The sequence below is a fragment of the Apteryx rowi genome, unplaced genomic scaffold (assembly GCF_003343035.1).
Source record: "Apteryx rowi isolate R43461 unplaced genomic scaffold, aptRow1 scaffold_43, whole genome shotgun sequence".
Taxonomy (NCBI): Eukaryota; Metazoa; Chordata; class Aves; order Apterygiformes; family Apterygidae; genus Apteryx; species Apteryx rowi.
In genome coordinates, this window is record NW_020450683.1 from 3,473,177 (window position 1) to 3,490,942 (window position 17,766).

At 47.0% G+C, this 17,766-nt stretch overlaps 1 protein-coding gene across 2 annotated transcripts; it reads right to left on the reverse strand.

Annotated features, from left to right (window-relative positions):
• Positions 1–344: 344 nt before the first annotated feature.
• On the reverse strand, positions 345–16,688 carry PTAFR (platelet activating factor receptor). Of its 2 annotated transcripts, XM_026076344.1 has the most exons (4): positions 13,028–16,688; positions 7,505–7,696; positions 5,607–5,890; positions 345–3,643 (listed from the first exon to the last, which is right to left on the reverse strand). In XM_026076344.1, exon 4 carries the CDS (start codon positions 3,583–3,585, stop codon positions 2,536–2,538), a length of 1,050 nt encoding a protein of 349 aa, XP_025932129.1. In that variant the 5' UTR covers positions 3,586–3,643; positions 5,607–5,890; positions 7,505–7,696; positions 13,028–16,688; the 3' UTR covers positions 345–2,535. The 2 variants fall into 2 exon arrangements, with proteins under 2 accessions (XP_025932129.1, XP_025932128.1); XM_026076343.1 differs by lacking the exon at positions 5,607–5,890.
• Positions 16,689–17,766: the final 1,078 nt, after the last annotated feature.

Below are 17,766 nucleotides of genomic sequence, written 5' to 3' on the forward strand. Positions count from 1 at the left end.
ATCTGAAGTGCTTGTGCCTTCTTTCAGTCTGAATGTCAAGACCATATAATAGGGTGTCTGTCTTTACGGAAAATTTCGCTGTCTGCAGGTCAGAGAGTTTGGTTTTTGTTCATCTGGTTGGTTTGTGGAGCACTCAAGTGTTTCACAAGTTGTTTCCTGTGTGAAATTCTTTCTTTCCCCATCCCTTTTTGTGGGTCAAAACTGGCCTGAGATTTTAATTTTGCCTGTCGCAAAAGATTGCTTGGTAATTTAAAAAAAAGAAAGAAGGAACTGAAATATACCATCAAACAAGCTTTGACAACATTTCACTTAACTGTAAATAAAGATGAGAAGACATGTGAGCATAAAGGGCAAAACATTTGGGAGCAAAGTTTATTTAAAACAACTTTTGAGGATCCGTCTTATTGCAAAGTAAAGCAGTTTAATACAACACTGCTTCCCCTGTAAAACTGAAAGAGTCATTCCAGGAACAGAAGTAGAAGCTCAGGGTTGTTTTTAAAAACAAATGGTTACTAGCTTAATTACTTCAGTATATCCTCCTGAAGTGTCCCTCAGGGGCTTTTCCTCCATTTACCCTTTCGCTTAGATGCAAGAAATTCACATTTGTTCTCTGAGCCCACGCTGGCCTCAGCAGCTGTTTTGTGTGGAGTAAAGCATATTATTTACCCACAATGAATAGCACAAACTGTAAGCTCTCTTGCAAGCTTTCCAGGAATAAGTAGAAGAAAAGCATGCTCTTATCAAATCTCCACATAAAATAATCCCTTTCCATTTCCTCTAAGAGCCGCCAAACTCCAGCCTTAATGTGCTCTAAAGCCAGAGAGCTCTGCTATTGCCGCAGATAGTGAGGGGAAAAGGGAAAAGTTCCACCCCGTCTGCCAGCTGCAGGAGCTGCTCTGCTTGGAAAAGCAAATTCTTCCAGCAAGTGTGCTCCAGACTTTTAAGTTAAAGAAATTGCCACCCTTGCTGTGCACTGTGGTTCGGATGACTGCAGATTCAGGGCAAAGCTTTGAGCATGACTGTGCAGCGCCTGGCTGGTGTAGGAAGGCTGCTGTTCATGCATATAAATAACAAGCATCACCATGGCAGATGGGCTTTTCCTGTTGTCAACCAGACTCTTGTATGTAGTTTGAGGAACCAAAACCTGTTGTAAAAGCAAGAAAGTTCCCTTCCCTGCCCTATTTCCCATGCTGGATTGAGCAATTGGGTCAGAAAAGGAACCTCAAGCGTCTCATGATTTGTAGCAAAAGTCAGCACCCCTGGAAAACCACTTTGCCCTGGGCCCCTGCTGATTGCAACTGGCCCTAAGCGAGGAGTCCCAAGTCTTGTTCAAATGTGTGAATTACACATCTGCAACTTGTACTGTGCTACTGTGGCAGCACTGACTTACTCAGAAGGTGGCCAGGACCTGCCCACAAGCTAATACTTCATTTGTGGTAGGATATCAAGAACTAGTCAGCTTCTTTTCTTCATAGCAGAAATAAAATGGCTGGGGGAAGGAAATAATGTATAGATTCTTTTTATAACCTGAATTTAAATAAGTAAGAAAAAAGATACTGAAGCATTTTAAACTTATTTCTTCTTAATGCCCATGTGGACAACAGTCCCATTATCTGGAGACTGCAAAGTGAGATTGAATCTACACAGATACAGGCAGTCAGCCAAAAATTTCTGAATTTCTGAATTGAATTTCTGAGCACAGGAGGCCACTTGTCTGCCCTTTTTGCCATCATTCAGAAAGTCAGGGCAGACAATAGTCCCCTTCAGACATAATGCTTATTCGGGGATAGGGGCCAAGGCAGAACTTCCCCAGGCACTGCCAATTTCTCTTCCTTTTCTTGCCTCCTAATCCAGTTACTTGACTGATTCAAGAGCTGAGAGCGAAGGCAAAATTTCATGATAGCTATTCCCAGGCATCTGTCAAGTATGAATCCCAGCAGGTCACACAAAGAAGGAGTCAGAGATGCCATCGTGATGGCATCATGAGGAACTCCTTGGACTAGGTCCCTTCTAGACATTCTAACGCTTATTCAGCTCAAACTCTCTTCACAGAACCATACAAGCTGCTCAGAAAAGTAACTTGATGGTGTTAGCAGCTCATTGTGTTCCTCCAGGTCTTTTAGGATTCTCTTTTAGCTCTGCGATTGGATTCCTCATGGGAGCTGGGCAGGCAAAGGACCAGGGACAGCCCTGTCTGGGCTGACACAATGGATATTTTCAGTGCATTCAGCTTTTAGCCATTCACTGGGAAGAGTCAATGGCAGATTTCTTTCACATAAAAGCAGATTGTCTGAGCTGTTCTCAGTGCTCATGGAACACCAGCCAAGATAGAAGGTACTTTTGTGCCAGCCTGTGACAGGTTCCAGTTCTGCCAGTTGCATCTGATAGAAGAAATGAGTGTTCATTCTTTTTTCTAATGGAAAAAAAGGAAATGTAAGATCCTGGTCCTCTGTTGCATTCCTCACTGCGTCCTCTTGAGAAAAGACAGGTGACTGATTCATATATCTCAGTCTCTGCAATCAGAACAGGACTGTGCTAGATCCTGATGGCATCCTCCTGGTGAATGGTGTCAATCATTGTGTCTGTGGTTTGCCTGGAGCACTTGCGACTACCTTTCATGCTTTTCAGGTTTTCTGAAAGATGCTTCTGGAACCTTTTGGTGAGAAAGCAGTAGATGACTGGGTCCAACACACAGTTCATACTTAAGAGGCACAAAGTCACCTGGTGAGCGTCATTGAGTTGTCTGCGCAAGTCACAATTGTCCTTCTGCCACTGTTCCAGAACAGTGAGGGTCCAAGGCAGGTCCACAATGTGATGAGGTACAAAGCTTATGATGAACACAGCCAGCACCGTGCAAACCATCCAGAGTGCCCTTTGCTTGACGTGAGTGCTCTTCCGCTGCTGCATTGACTTAGAGAAGAGGGTCCTGATAATGACGATGTTCCAGCCTAAGATAAATAAGAAAATTATATAGAAAAGGATGCAGATGATCACATGAATGGCAAGAACAGCTGGAACACTGCCAGCAGAGTTACTGTAGTACTCAAAACACCGGGTAAAATTCACTGAGTCGATTTCTGTTTTGTTAGTATTATCGTCAAAAAGATAATACAAAGAACTGCCCACTGTTATGATCCAGATAGCTGCTGACAAGTAGATACCCCTTCTCTGGGTGGTGAACTGAGCAGCCTTAATGGGATTAGTCACGGCTTGGTAGCGGTTATATGTAATGACCATCAAGAAGGCAACAGAAGAGTAGGTGTTAACGAAGAATAAACAGCCAGCCACGCTACAGAGGAACCCAGGCATGATCCAGTCTCCACGGTGGTGATAGTAAATAATCCACAGAGGCATTGTAACCAAGAAGAGCAGGTCAGCCACTGTCAGGTTCACCATGAATATCTTGATTTCATTGAGTTTCTTGGTGGGGTAAATACGACTGAAAATCCAGAGCACGTAGCAGTTGGCAACAAAGCCCAGAATGAAAATGATGCTGTAGAAAACAGTGAAGAGGGTGTAGCGAAACTCAGAGTCTATCATCTGGCATGGGATGTTTTCAGCACCATCTTTGTCCTCTCCAGACATTGTGCTGCTGAGCTGGTGCTTCTGATGCAGAATTTCCTCTTATAACTTTTCTTCTTGCCTAAAAATGTAAAGGATAAAACCAGCTGATCAACACGGTGCCATAGCTAAGTCAAAACCCAGCTTTCATTTTCAGCTGTCTGTGACCACAGGAGTTCTCCCCCCTGCCGTGGCTCCAGCCTCAGGCACATGCCCCGTCTCCTTGGTCCTCTCTTCAATCTCATTGCCATGTCATACTAGCCTTTGCATCTTAATCCAGTGTTGTCTGCTGCGTTGCAGATCTCAGATCTCTAATCTCAGATTGCTTTTCTGCATGAAGGTTCTTATGACAGATAAAATTAACTCTTATTCTACTCCCTCTCAAGCTATATAGACTGAGCTTCTTAATTTTTTGCTATAAGCAAAGTAGGTTTTCAGTCTCTCATTTTTTTTGTGGTTCTTTCTTAATACTTTCTGATTTGCCTACTTTTTTCTTAAACTAGAAATTCCAAGACTGGGACAATATCTGGTACAAATGTAACACTAGGGGCATTTCCAGAATCACCCTCTACTTACTCCTTCCTGACATTTTGCTGCTTATAGTTGTAAAGATTACATTTGGTTTTCTTAGTTGTAGGCACCGCAGGATCTCACATTCACTTCATAGGCTACCAGAACTCCATTTTTTTACTGAACAAATGATGTAAAAGATGAGTTATTAATTCTATCTTGATTCTTAGATACGTTTTTTCTTAAACTCTCTTAAATCTCTCTTAAAAGCCTTGCTGTTGCCTATTGTGCCATCATTTTGAATTCAGGTTGTTGTAGAACCCATCTGGCTCCATCTCTTTTTTTACATCGACTCCAAGTGTTAGCAGCAGCAGTTCTGTACTCCCCTGTGTCCCTGGCAAGACTATTGATAAACACTGGCCCTAAAGAGATACCTTCAGGATTTTAATATGACCTGTCCCTACCTCAATTAGTATTTCTTCAGATCTAGCTGACAGTTTCAACACATCAAATTCCTGCATCATCAATGTTGTACGGTATTTTTTTCTCAGATTCACGTGGTATTCAGTCTAATTCCTTGTAGACTGTAATCTGCTGCTTTTACTACCCAGAGAAATACACATCAGCTCTTGACTCTAGCACTAACTCCCTGTGTGATGCTCAGCAGGCCCTCACCTCTCTGTGACACAGTGCTGCAAATCTCTTAGTATTTCTCTCCCTCTAAAAGCAATGGGAAGATAACTTGACTAATACAGGTAAATGAGTTTGAGAGCCATGGCCAAGGATATTGGGTTGCTTGGTCATGGCAGACACACTAGGTTTGTAACATAATTTGAGCCAACAGAGTCTGATCTTGCTAGTCCCAGGGTTTGTAAAATGCAGAAAATGGTGGTTTAGCTTGGAAGTAAAGTGTACCACCGGTCATGATGCCTACACATCTTGTGCGAGTTATGATGGGAATGCTGGGTGCTGCACATTGCAAAGGTGCTTGCCTTGGCTCTGCCAGCCCCCTAGACAACATGCTTTTCACCAAAAAAGTCAAAAATGCTGAAAAGTCATCCTCCTGCCTCAAAACTTTCTGGATCTTCCCCAGCAGCAGAGACATGAACACTCGTCTCACCCTCCCTGAACTGAGTCACTCTTTGTGCCCACATGCTCTTGGTTCCTCACTGCCCATTTGCAATTTTCCTGTGCAAATGGGGAAGTCAGCTCTAGCTCAGGAAAACTCTCCCTCTCTTCAGAAAACTCTGCAAACCCCTTGGAACTTCCTCCCAGCTGGCAGCAGAGGAAGGCTGCAGTCACCTTCCCAAGCCTCTCTCAGTTCTCGCCCCTCACCTTCCCGAGCCTCTCTTCTTCTTGCCCCTCACAGTGGCCCTAACAACATGACAACTACAGATGTCTACAACTTGGCCTTGATTCTCCACATGGCTGCTGGGTGCCAGATAGCACTGGGGTTTGAAAGTCTTTAAACTCAATTCTTCTGCCAAGGTCTATGTAGTGTGGAGAGGCCCAGAAGCCCAGGAATTAACAGGTACCTGTGGCAGTACTAGCAGTTGGGCAGGTGACACACGCATCTGTTCTCTTTCACCTTGACCTCTGCCATCCTGCTGAGAAACCATCAGTCTTTAGAAGGTAGCAGCTGATTCAGGCAGTGATATCTAGGAGTTGAGGATGCCCTAGGCTATGATGCCTGGGGTCTGGCCGCAGAGGTCTGGCACGTCCCTGAGGAAGAACATGTCTCCACTCCCTGTTGCTCAGCAGAGAGGCCCCAGAGCAGGTAGTGGCTGAGGCTCTGTTCCCTCCATTTCAACAGCCTCATCTATGTATTAAAAGTGGTAATTGACACAACATGGCCTTAAATAAACATCTGTGTCCAAGCCCAACTCTCCTACTCATGGAGAGACCATCTCTGGTAAAGACATATGCCAGTTGTAAGGGTTCGCATCCCTCAGCTCAGCAGAGCACTGGTAGCAGATACAGATACTTCAGGCAAGGGGTGAAGCCATGCACGGGCAAGAGAGACTAGTGGAGAGCTTGGTGTTGACACACTATTCAAATGTTAGAATAAGAAGGAAAATGAAGTCCTAATTAGCTAAGATCATTAGAGACCTTATGGTTCTTTTAAATTTGCATCTTAAACCCAATGTTCTGACTAATTGCCAACTTCAGTAAATAATTCTGGTGCCTGGGGCTGTAATCTTTGAAATTAAAGATGCTCTGTCACTGTAGCACCCAATCTGAACATACCCAAGGTGGGAAAAATGAAAAGGCAATGCATCTCCCTAGCAAAATTCACAAGGAGAGAAGGGCCCACATCTAGTACATATGCACAGCTGTTATTCACAAAGTCCCTCATGATTGTGCCACTGATAAGTCCCTTTAACCCTCCGTTTCTGAGGCTGCACGTGGGCACGGCTGCCTCCAAACTTTACCCAGGAGCTCTTGGGTAAACTTTACTGATGGGCTCTCCAGGTCTACCAGATTTAGCAGATGGGGCAGGAGGGAAAGTGAACTTGCATGTCCCCTCCACTACAAAGCCCTGCACCTAAGGAGGATAGGCTTGAGCTAAAGGGCTGGGCTCTGACATGCAGAGATGAATGCGAGGACATGCTTTACATTGTTAAGTCTGATATGGAGCAGAAACCTCCAGCAGAGATGCAGGATGGGCAGTGGGAGATGGCAATGCCTTGTACAGCTCCAGCAGGATTTGATAGAACTCGTGTCATGACAATGTTAGGCTGTGCAGTGCCAATGACAAGGTCCTTAAGGAAACTACGAGGGAGCTGTTTTCCCCTTCTCACTTGTCAAGCCAGAAATGCTACAAAATATGGCTAGAAGARAACATGGCACCGTTCCCCTCTAAATTTACTCAATAACCCACTTCCCTCTTCAGCCTGAGGAATTCAAATTCACATCTCCTGTGTACTCAGAAAATGTCCTAAACTCTAGGCTCAGACGTGTGGTATAGAGGATCTCAGTCTTTCCTGCTGATACTGTTCCCCTTTGTAAAAAATACATAAATATCCTCCATGCCAGCAGAAGAGAGAACGACATGCAGTGGTCAGGGTGTGAGCTGACAGATGTGGGTGCCATTCTCTGCTGCAACAGGCTGCACTGTGTTACCAAAATTCCTGGCAGCCCTAGACTAAGCCACTACCTAGTGCCCCAACCAATAATCCCAAGTGGTTTATCTCATCAACTCTACTGTACACAGAAAAGGAGAGGGAAGTAAACCACTGTGCAACAGAGCATGGCTGGGGCAATTGCAGACTCTGCTCCCAGTTCAACACTTTCTCCCATGGGCCATGCTCTCTCAGTAAGGATTTTCTGGCTCATGGCTGCAAGCTGCAAAGATCACACTAACGCAAGCTATGTCATCAGCAAAAGCATCTTCCAGGAGGAACAGTACCAATAAATTTTATTTTGTGCTTACCACAGTTGAATGGATTCAGTGTGATATGTCCATTTTCAGCTTTAGTAGAGCAGTGATGGATGTCTTATTGAGGGTCCTTGGTCCTCTTCCAGATGTTACTTTTTCTGACCTGGGGCCAAAAGGTCTCCGCACAGACAGCTCTCAAGAACAGGACACCAGAATGGGAGTAATGGCACTGTAACTGCAGTGTCACTAGAGAAGAGGAAATGTGTGACATCAGCTCAAAGGAAATGAGAAATAAAAAAAGCTGTAGAGGAAAGGCAAGTAACCACAGCAAAGATCTGGAAAGTCCTTAGAGCTGTTTCCTCAAAGTATCTCCACTTCTAATGATCCTGAAAGAGAGAGAAGTTGGGGTTCTTCTCTAAAGACCAAATAGGAACCCAGTCCCTGTCCTTGGTTAGATCAGGGATTAAAAAGCATTTGGACATCCTTCTTCTGAACAGCCGAATGGCAGAAGCTGGGAGAGCATTGACTTAATAACTCTGAGAAAAGGAAGCACCAGAAAACTTGTAAATCCCATGGACAAACTCATTCCCTAGCACAGTCTCCTTTGCACTTGCGTCAGGGCTAAACAGAGCTGGGCATACAGCCATGCCAAGTCTSCTTTTATCTCAGGGATCTTCAGCAGACACAGAGACAGTGGGTAGCCCTGACTCCCTGGGAGGATACGTAACCTCCTCATCGGCTGGGGGAAATGGGGCACTGACAGAGGAGTAAGGTGCAGAGCAGCAATGCTATTCTGCTGAGACACCAACTTCTGGCCTGCTGGGCCTTGGGCAATCCCCAAGGCTGGGAAGAGGCTGTGTGTGGCTGTATGGCCCTGCTGAGGCCCCAAGGCAGTGGGCTGTACAGAATTGGGGCAGCCAGCGCAGCACTGGAAACCACCTTCTGTCCATGCCAGTGGCTGGAAGTCCCCAGACAAGGGCAGGCAAAGGTCTGGCACTGATCTGAGCTTCATTGCCTGGGTCAGCTCTTGAGATCCCTCCTTCCCTCCACCTCCGGAGGGCGCAGACAGTCTCTGCCAAAGTCATTACAGGGGTGAGCACCCAGCACATGCCTCAGCACGGTGGCCTGCGGTGAGAAGAGGCAGGCTGTTCATGTGGGTGCATGGCAGCCACCACGAGCCCCAGCCAGGCACTCAGCTCACTGCTGTGCAAACCTCAATGTCCTGCTGCCCCGGGCCTTGCTCAGGTGAGGCTCTGAAACATCTGGAGATGCATGGAGACAGCACAGGCTCTGATGACAAGAGTGAGAACCCAGGCTGGAGTCTCTCTCCCTCGCATGCTCAGTCCCAGATGGGCCAGAGAGCAGCTGTCATGAGCTGATCCACCTAAGTGGCCCCATCTGAAATCCCAAATCCTCAGAAACAGCATTCAGGCCAGCAGATCCTTGATCCACTCCCCCTGTCTCTGCATGGGTGACTTCTGGCTGTGGGACTGAGTGCACCGTGCACTTTCAGCTTGTAAGAAGTCACCTCTGTCCTACGTGGCAGCAGCACAGGGTATTGGAGGGGCATAGGAGCCAACTGAGCAAAACTGGATCCAGACACTGCCAGTATGTTTGAGCCGTACAGCAGTGGCACTGAGCAGACCTGGGAGACCCTGCCTTGCCTGAGCAGGAGTGGGCTACACCCGAGGAGCTAGCTGTACGGAGCAGGGAAATGTGCTACCCTCTCTGGTCCTGGGGACCAGGGAAGAGCCGGGCTCCCTCTGCGCTGGGCCACATCGGGTGACCCAGGGGGTGAGATCAGGCTCCTGCAGTGATGTTATCAATCTGTGCTGGGATGGAGGCTCCAGCAGCCTCCTCTCCTCTGCTGCCCACCTTCCTCTCTCCTTCTCCCTTCCTTATGAGCAATGGGAGAGATGGACAGGGGAACCTGCTCCTTCGTGAACCTGTCAGAGCTTTCCTAATACTCTAGCCCATGAGACTGATTCTGGGAGCTGAAATTAAAAACAAAATAAAAGCACGCCAATGAGATTGGCCGGCAGCCAGTCCATGGCTTTGAAAGGAGAAGCCAGTGAGGACGTCTTGGCACTGGGGGAAGGGGAGCATTAGCAAAGGCTATAGCAACTGCAAAACAAAGTGTGCTGTCCTGCCACTGCCAAGATCTTAGAGGAAATGAAAGCCCAGGAGGTTCTGGGCTGGAGAGGGGTTTTCATCAGAAATCTGCATCCTTCCTCTGCTCAGCCCTGCGTAGGCTCTGACACYGACTCTGGGCACATTCATGTCACTGAATTTCAGGGTCTGAGGAAGCTCTTTTGTAAAACCCAGAGAACCAAAATACAGTAAAATACCAAACTCACTGATGAAAGACACCAGGAGATCTGCAGGGTGGAAGCTCTAATAGCGATATGAAACTCTGCTTTCTGATTTAAACACTCCCACCGGAGGCAGGAGACTTCTAACTGCCCAGAGCTGGGATTTGACAGCATCAGTGCTGGCAAGTGCCTCCTCATCTCTCTCTAGATTTCCTTGTCTTTCAGGTGTGTCTCAAATGCTCAGGTCTGGCCTCAAGGTATTTAGATTCACAGAAATGCCCGGAACAACCACTCGGTCATGTAGATTGGCCTTTTGCTTGCCTTGCACTGCTCCAACTCTTAGCTATTTGGGGAGTTCCCTTCCTCACCWTTTCCATTTTAGCTGTTGCATTTAAAGCATGAAAAGTATAAGTGGGCCCAGATTCAGAGCTGCTGATACCGATGCTATATAGGAAGGTGAAGAATAGCCCCCTTCCTCCCTCCGGGACTACTGTGCGCCTGTTTATGCACTGAGGGGGCTCATCAGCCCCCCTTCGCCGATACAGCACCCAGAGGCAGCACTCCCCAAATCCTGCACCCTTTCCAGCTGCCGCTCAGGGATACAGCTCCCCTGCTTCACTGGGACCACAACACTGCCTCTTTCTGAGTGCACAACCTTGCATTCAGCATTGAAATGAATTTTGTTTGCAGTGGCCCAGCTTATTGAGTGGTCCTGGCAGTTTTTGACTGCCCTGTTCTCAATGTTATTTACCACTTCCAGTCCTGGGGATGCACATAAAATCTGGCTGTAGCGGTTGCTGGCGAGAAAACACTGAATGTCATGCAAGTCTATGTAAAAAAAAAAAACCACCAAAAACCTTGAATATGCAGTTACCTTTATCAACTGAACTTGCAATATAATAAAAATATAAAATTAAGCTTCTTTTACTATAACTGATTCCCATGTGATCCTGTTAAGTAGCATTAGTAGCATTTTTGGTCTCTATATCTGGGGCACTAGATTCTGCCTAATCTTTGGGGATAATTTGGGGCTAACCAGTAGTCCCTGGGTCATTCCCTGTGGCTCTGGCACAGTATCAGGACTTCTCTTTCACACCAAGCTGCCTTGCTCCTGCTTTCAGGGGATGAACAGCATGAGTGCATCATCACCAGGCTTGTTTTGTGTGCCTCTGGCATGGCTCCTTGGGCTCATCTCCTTCTGAGACGGAGTCTGTTAGCAAAATACCTGCTGTTGATAACCACATATTAGTTTTGCAGATATCAGAAACCCTTTTTGGGTTAGAAAGTATTATCAGCATATATCCAGCGAACTCTTTCCAAGAACAAAACCACATTTTATTAGTGGAGGAAAGCCCTCTGTGGAATGAAATCAAATAGAGGAGCAGCGTTCTAGCAGAGAGACTCTGTGTGCACTCCCTGCCTCCCTGCTCAGTGAAAAGAGCAGTAACACAAACCACATGAAATACCAACACAGGAACTCTGAAAGCACCAAATGCTGCCACCAGTATCGGCGCCACGTGGTGTGACATGTTGGGCAAGTGAACAGGGAAGCGTGATCCCTGCTGGTCCCTGTCACCAGTGSTTATTCTCTGGTGTCAGAATAGATCTAGACTTTGAAAGTACATGCTGTTCCTTTGGAAGCGGAGCGGCTGATAAGCAGATGCTAAGCATTGTTGTCTGTGAGTTTCCAGTACTCATCTCACACCCTCTGCACAATTTCCTTTTGCTCATTGCATGAAAGAAATACTAAATAAACTCTGTAGCTTCCCCCTGTGAGTGTTTCAGAGCCTGACACGATGGATCATAACCTTATTATCAAGTCTGCAGGAATGTGTCCAGGGAGTTGGTGTTGCTCAGTGGGGAGCTACATCTACCCAAGCTGCTGAGAGTCCCTCTTGGGGCAGTGAGCAGTGACATTTTCTGGTAGTCATTTGACAGCTGCAGAAAGATAGGGCACAGCTTTTGCTGCTTACTGTGGTCATTGCTGGGTAACCCCAAGTGGCAGGAGAGCTTGCTGTTGGGATCCAGGTTCATGTATCAGCAGTGAATGAAACAGGGAGCAGGACAGACTCCAGCTGGTTTTAGCACACAGAGTCTGAGATCCTACGAATGAAAAGGGAGGTAGGATCTGCTCCTTGGGACTGTGAATGGCAGTGGCTGCGTGCTGGGCAGCTGTGGGTGCCCCTGTTGGAGGCCTGGCTCAGCCATCCTCCCCAAATGATCAGCCTCTTGTGCTTACCAGCAGTGTCTTGAGGCCAAAAACCACCTGTGGTCATCTCCCCTCTCATCTTCCCTAAAATCAACATTATGCTTAAGGGCCCCTTTGAGCAGGAAATCCCCATGTACCAAAGCCTTGAATGCCTGGGGCTATTCAGCACAACTCCTACAGCAAGAGCAAATGTTCAATTTACCATCCATGGGCCAGGCAGGACCTTGCTTGGGTCCTAACTTTTTTACAGGGAATTGTCTTAAAACACAGCCCTCAGAAAAAGCACAAACAACAGAGCTGCCCAATGCTGGCCTCCCCATGACCGCTACTGCCCTTGCTGGAGGAGCTCAGTGGAAAGGCTCCTCACCTGGCTCTGCAGTGCTCAAGCAGAGCCAGGGCTGGGGCCATTCCTGAAGCCTGGGGGTGGGAAGGAACCCAGACAACTGGCAGCCCTGTTCCCACTGCCCCATTCCTGTTCCCATTGCCCCGCATGCAATATCAGCACTAGCTTGACTTGTGCAATCACAACACGGGGAAAACTCTGCTTGCTGGGTTCTCAGTGGGTAGGAGAGTCAATTGGAGGGAGAGAGTGATGGATGGGTGCGTGACCCCTCCACTCTCCCTGCTGCTTGCTGGAGAGGCTATACCTGCAATGATGCTCACCTAGGCATTACTGGGATGGCTCCAAGTGGGAGCAGAGAAACCATGGGGGTACATTTCTGAAGTAATGACTCTGTCACCCATTTCCAAGAAACTTTGCTCTGTCTGGAGTCCTTTTACCCCATCAGGGCTGTGACTTCCAGGTTGGGAACTGTGCAGATCAGAGGGGGAAAGGCAGAGGAGCAGATGTGGCTTCCCAGACAGCTCAGACAGGGAGTACAAAGGTGGCTCCAAACCCCCTGGAGCTATGTGAAATGCCACAGCTCAGAGGTCTCTCAGGGCAGGACATGCACAGCAGACTGGGTCCCGAGATGCTAAGATGCAGAAGAAGCCTGCAGGGCTCAGGGCGGAAAGTAAGCACACTGTGAGAGCAGACAGAAAGGAAAATCCTCTTACCTTAGGGCCATGGAGCATCCGGCACAGCAGAGCCCAGCCCACTGGGTCCCTTCAAGAAGCCGAGCCACTGGCACTGTTGAACCTGCGGCATGCTTGTGCCTAGGAGGAGGATCTGCCGGGAGAAGTGAGAGGAAAGGGGTGGACGGGGAAGGAGGGCGCTACATTCTCAGGTGAATGAGTCACTTCCCTCTTGGCAGTTGCGACACTCGCTAGACGTGCCCAGGCCGAGCCCTGGGGATTCTGGGCTTGACACTGATTCTCGTAGCCCTCTTGCCTTCCTTGAACAAGCGGGCAATGAGGAAACTGCTGAGAAGGCCCTGTGCTAGTCAAGGGCTCGTCACACAATTATTCATTGCTTTGCAGGCTTGAGACAGAGTATCCCTGCTCTGCACGAGCTCTGAGACAGAGGTGCTCCCTGGCCAAGGGCAGGGTTGGGCATGGCTGGGGGACAGAACTGGTCAGGACATGGCAGGGGGAACCGTGGCCTCCAGCGAGCCTGTCCTTTGGGCCTCACATTTCTTTCCAGACACTGGGACTGAGAGCTAACACAGGAGCAGGCATTTGTTCAAATCCCCCATGGGAGCTGCAGACTTGCCACAGCAAGGCTGTACATCAGGGAGCATTGGTGCGCGAGTCCCAGTATGTGGGGAGACCATTGGCCAGAAACACATTCTAGCTTGTGGCAGCTAGATTCCTTGCCCTGTCTGTGACATATAATGTAATGTTGACTTCATGTTCTTAATTAAGCTAATTTAATGTTAACTTCATTCAGTTCTTTGTGCTGCTTGTGTTGCACCGGCCTGGGATGAAAGAATAGGCAGGACATGTACAGGACCTATTTGCTATTGGGCTTGCTGGCATAGTCCCAGGGCACACAGTTCTGGCATTGCTCTGCTTAGGTTTCACATGGGATTTCCCCAGATAGCACTGGTACCAATGAAATCATAGGCATAATATTTGTTGGTGAGACACTCATGCTGTGACAACAAATCACAGACGTTTCTGTCTGTTCTGCCTTTATTTGCTGTAGGTTGTTTAACAAGGAAATGCTGTTGTTTTTTCTTCACTGCTAAGAGCTGACATGGGTGTTTGCAGGGAAGGAAGCAGGAGGCTTCTGAGAGCAGACACAGCCCTGAAGGGCCCGATAATCATAACTGGTAGATGCACAAAGGCATATGCTGAAAGTGCATCGGAGCAGGTCTGCGTAGTTATGTGAAGGAACCGGCTGTTTGCCTGTCCTGTAGTCCCCCCACTCCCTGAATAAGCCTGACAGACACTCAACTGTAGTGGAGGCACTTACAGCATCTCTTTCTACATTTCCAAACCAAACAGAAAAGCTAGCCTTCATCCATGCACAAAGCTGCACCAGTTTAACTACAGGCCATTCTTGACAGAGAAGAACAGCAGCGTGCTTTTATTATGAATAAGGCAAACTATGAAACTATGCTACATTATGAGGAGCATGACCAGCAGCTCAAGGACAGTTAATATCACCTCTGCTTGGCACTGGTGATGCTGTACCTGAAATAGTGTGCCCAACTCAAAAGGGATGCAGAAAACTGGAGAGGGGCCAGCAGACAGCTACCATGATGGTCAGTAGCCTGGGGCACATCATAAGAGAGGCTGAGAGAGCCGGGTTGGGTTAATGTGGAGGCTAAGGGGTGATCTGATAGCGACCTGCAACTGTTAGAAGGGAAGCTGCAAGAATGATGGAAGCAAACTCTTCTCAGTGGCAGCAAATGCTGTGACAATGGCAACAGTCACAAACTGTGGTGTGGGAAGGTCAGGATATACATTGGGAAAAAGTTTTTCCCTAGAAGGGTGGTGCTGTCCTGGGACGGGTACCCAGATACAGGAGTCTCCACTCTTAGGACTTGGCTAGATAAAGCTACAGCTGACCTCATCTAGCATTAGAGATAGCTCCACTTCAAACAGGAGGTTGAATTAGAGACCTATAGAGGTTCTTCCCAAAAACATTTCTGTGACTGATTCAAATTATAACAATCGCACTGGCATGTGCCAGAGTAATTTTCCTTTACAGGCACCCTCCATGTTATCATAATTCACAAGTGCAAACTGAGTCCAGGCCAGATAAACTGCTACAAGAGCATCCAAATAGGACCTGCCCTGCCTTTGAAAAGGATGGAAGCTAGACCAGACCCAAGAACATGGCTGACATAAATCACATGAATTTTTTTCAGGTTGAATCCTTGTTTACGTAGGTGAGAACATGATAGCAGCTGTGAAGCAGTGGACTTTGCACTTTAGTTTAATGTTAACATTTGCATTAACATTTGTTAATGCTCTTCCTGGACTTCCCTGCTGCTGCTGGACAACTGAATAGTCCAGAAAGGGCAGTATGAATGAAGCAGGCTGGCAGAGAGGCAGGTAATGTGGGAGAACTCATTTTGATCGTACTGAAGAGGCCGAGGCAAGGAGCTCCCGTTAGAAATGAAAGGCCTAATTCCCCCAAAGTGCGTGCCCATTCTTGCCTTGGAAGTCTGAAGCCCTCTGGCAGGTCGGATGGGGAGACCTGCTAATAGAAAGGCTACCAATGCTCCAGTAACAAGTCAGGTAGCTCAGCTATACCCTAGATCTAAGGAAGGTGTGAATGCTGCGATCATGGTGGGAAAGCCACAAGGCCAGCCTAGAGGAGCAGCACCCCTAAACACACTGCCCATTTTGTGCACGACATCCTGCTAGGGCTGTAAGAGCTTCATCTTTCGAGGAGTGAAAGGAGTCACATACAGAGCCGAAAACAGAAGAGTCAGCAGCAGCAGGAAGTGCACTGCCAACAGGAGCTCCAGAAAATGAGATGAGGTTTAAAACCCACTGGGTGGCTACACAAGCTATTGGGCCAAACAGTTGTGGGTGTGCACAAGATAAGGGGTGGCATCCCTTTTCTGCTCGTGGATTTTAATGCTTACATCTCAGCTGCCTCTGAGCAGAGGAGGTCTTACATTGCAGCTTTTAAGAGAAAAGGGAAGTTGAAACAGCCCATTTATTCCAGATAACAAAAAATGCAATAGCCCAGCTCTTTCTGAAAGAAACTTCCTGTGCTAAGCCCAAGCTCTCATAGCTTCTCTAGAATTTCAGTTGCTTTAAGAGGGCAGAGAAAAGGCAGCAAAAAGAACTCTCATCTGGAAGAAGGGGAAGGGGCTGGCCCTTGATCTCTCCCACCCGGGTCTCTCTCTCTAACATTACACTGACTATAATAAATCTCCCACAGCTATAGTTATGCTCCTAAAATACAAATCCCATACAGCAAAAGAAGGTTTGTTACTGCACAAAGAGATGGGGTGGGAAAAAGAAGTTTTTTTCCATGCATTTATAAAGACATGGAAGGCAAGGTTATCTCTTTGGGGGAGAGGAGGGCTGGGAGCCACAAGGATAGCATAAGAAGGGTCATGCTGGATCCAAGCCATCTAGTTCAGTACCCCATGTCCAACAACAGCCAGCAGAAGACAATCAGCAAAGAAAGCAAGCATACAGCACTGCGTCCTTTATCCTATACTGCCAGCATCTGCCAAAGTGTGGCAGACTTTCTCAGCTAGCTGTTACATTGAGATCTTTAAATAGCTTGGTGGCATTTAATTCTGTGAACACATACATGTACTAAAAGTTATTAGACACTTTTGGCCTCAGTGATATTCTACGTTGAGTTTATAATCCACTGCAGGTTCTTTTCAACCTATTTCTTGCTGATTTCATCCCATAACCTCTTGTGCTCAGGTGCAGGAATAGAGGGGAAGCAAGCCCGCAGCTTTTGCTGTCCTGGTTCTCCTCTGTACCATTGCTGGCTGTGACATGCTCTTTTTAAAAGGATATAGTTAAGTATGTATATAAATGGACATATATGTAAATTTTAAGGCATGTGCACAACATGGCTTTATAGGGAGGAAGACACTATTTTCCATTTCACTCTATGTCTTTGCCAACAGTATTTCACGTTTTATTCACCTCTGTGGCTGAGTGACTAAAAGATGGTTCCTGAGCAGGAGTAGATAATTTAGAGCTCATCTCTGTCTTCATAGAACTAAGATAAATGTTACAAAACATACCGGTTTATGTCTTATCAAGAATGAATTTCATCTCTATCTTAATCACACAGGCTTTCCCATACATCATTTCAGTTTTTACACTAGATTTCACTAGATGGAGAAAGTATTTGGTATCTGGTCAACATCTGGTGAAATCTAGACCCACGTCTATCCACACTTCAGGGAACCCTCCTATCTCATCCCTAGGCTGCGAAGTAGCACCAGAGGAGAAGGTCCTGCATCCTGTCCCCTTCAATCCTCAAGGGAGTAGATTCCTGCTGCAGTTTCCCTTTCAACTTCAGGATTAAGCAGGCCTTGAAAAGGCCTTCCCCATATCACTGCTACTGAATAGGAGATAAAATCTTGCAAATTACAGATAAAGGGGAAGGTAACCTCCCCGCCTAAGAACCAAAAGCCTCAAGAACATTTTCTAGATTCTTACAAAGAAGCAGTGAGATGAACTGGGCTCAGACCACAGTGTATATTCTGTGGAGACTGGCCAAGAAGGACAAGCTATTTCCACCGAAAACTAAAGCCAAGACCATACAGAAAGGTATTTCTATAGTTATCTGGTACTTTGTCTCTTCCCCAAAGAAAAATAGTTAACCCACCAATGTATTTTCTTGTCCTGCATATCAAGGCCAAAGTACTTTAGTCTTCAAGGACCACTGACCCAAAAACAGCTCCATGGAAGGAGGG

Coding starts and splice junctions, on each gene's coding strand:
- PTAFR (XM_026076343.1), bottom strand. CDS start 3,585: ATGTCTGGAGAGGACAAAGATGGTGCTGAAAACATCCCATGCCAGATG.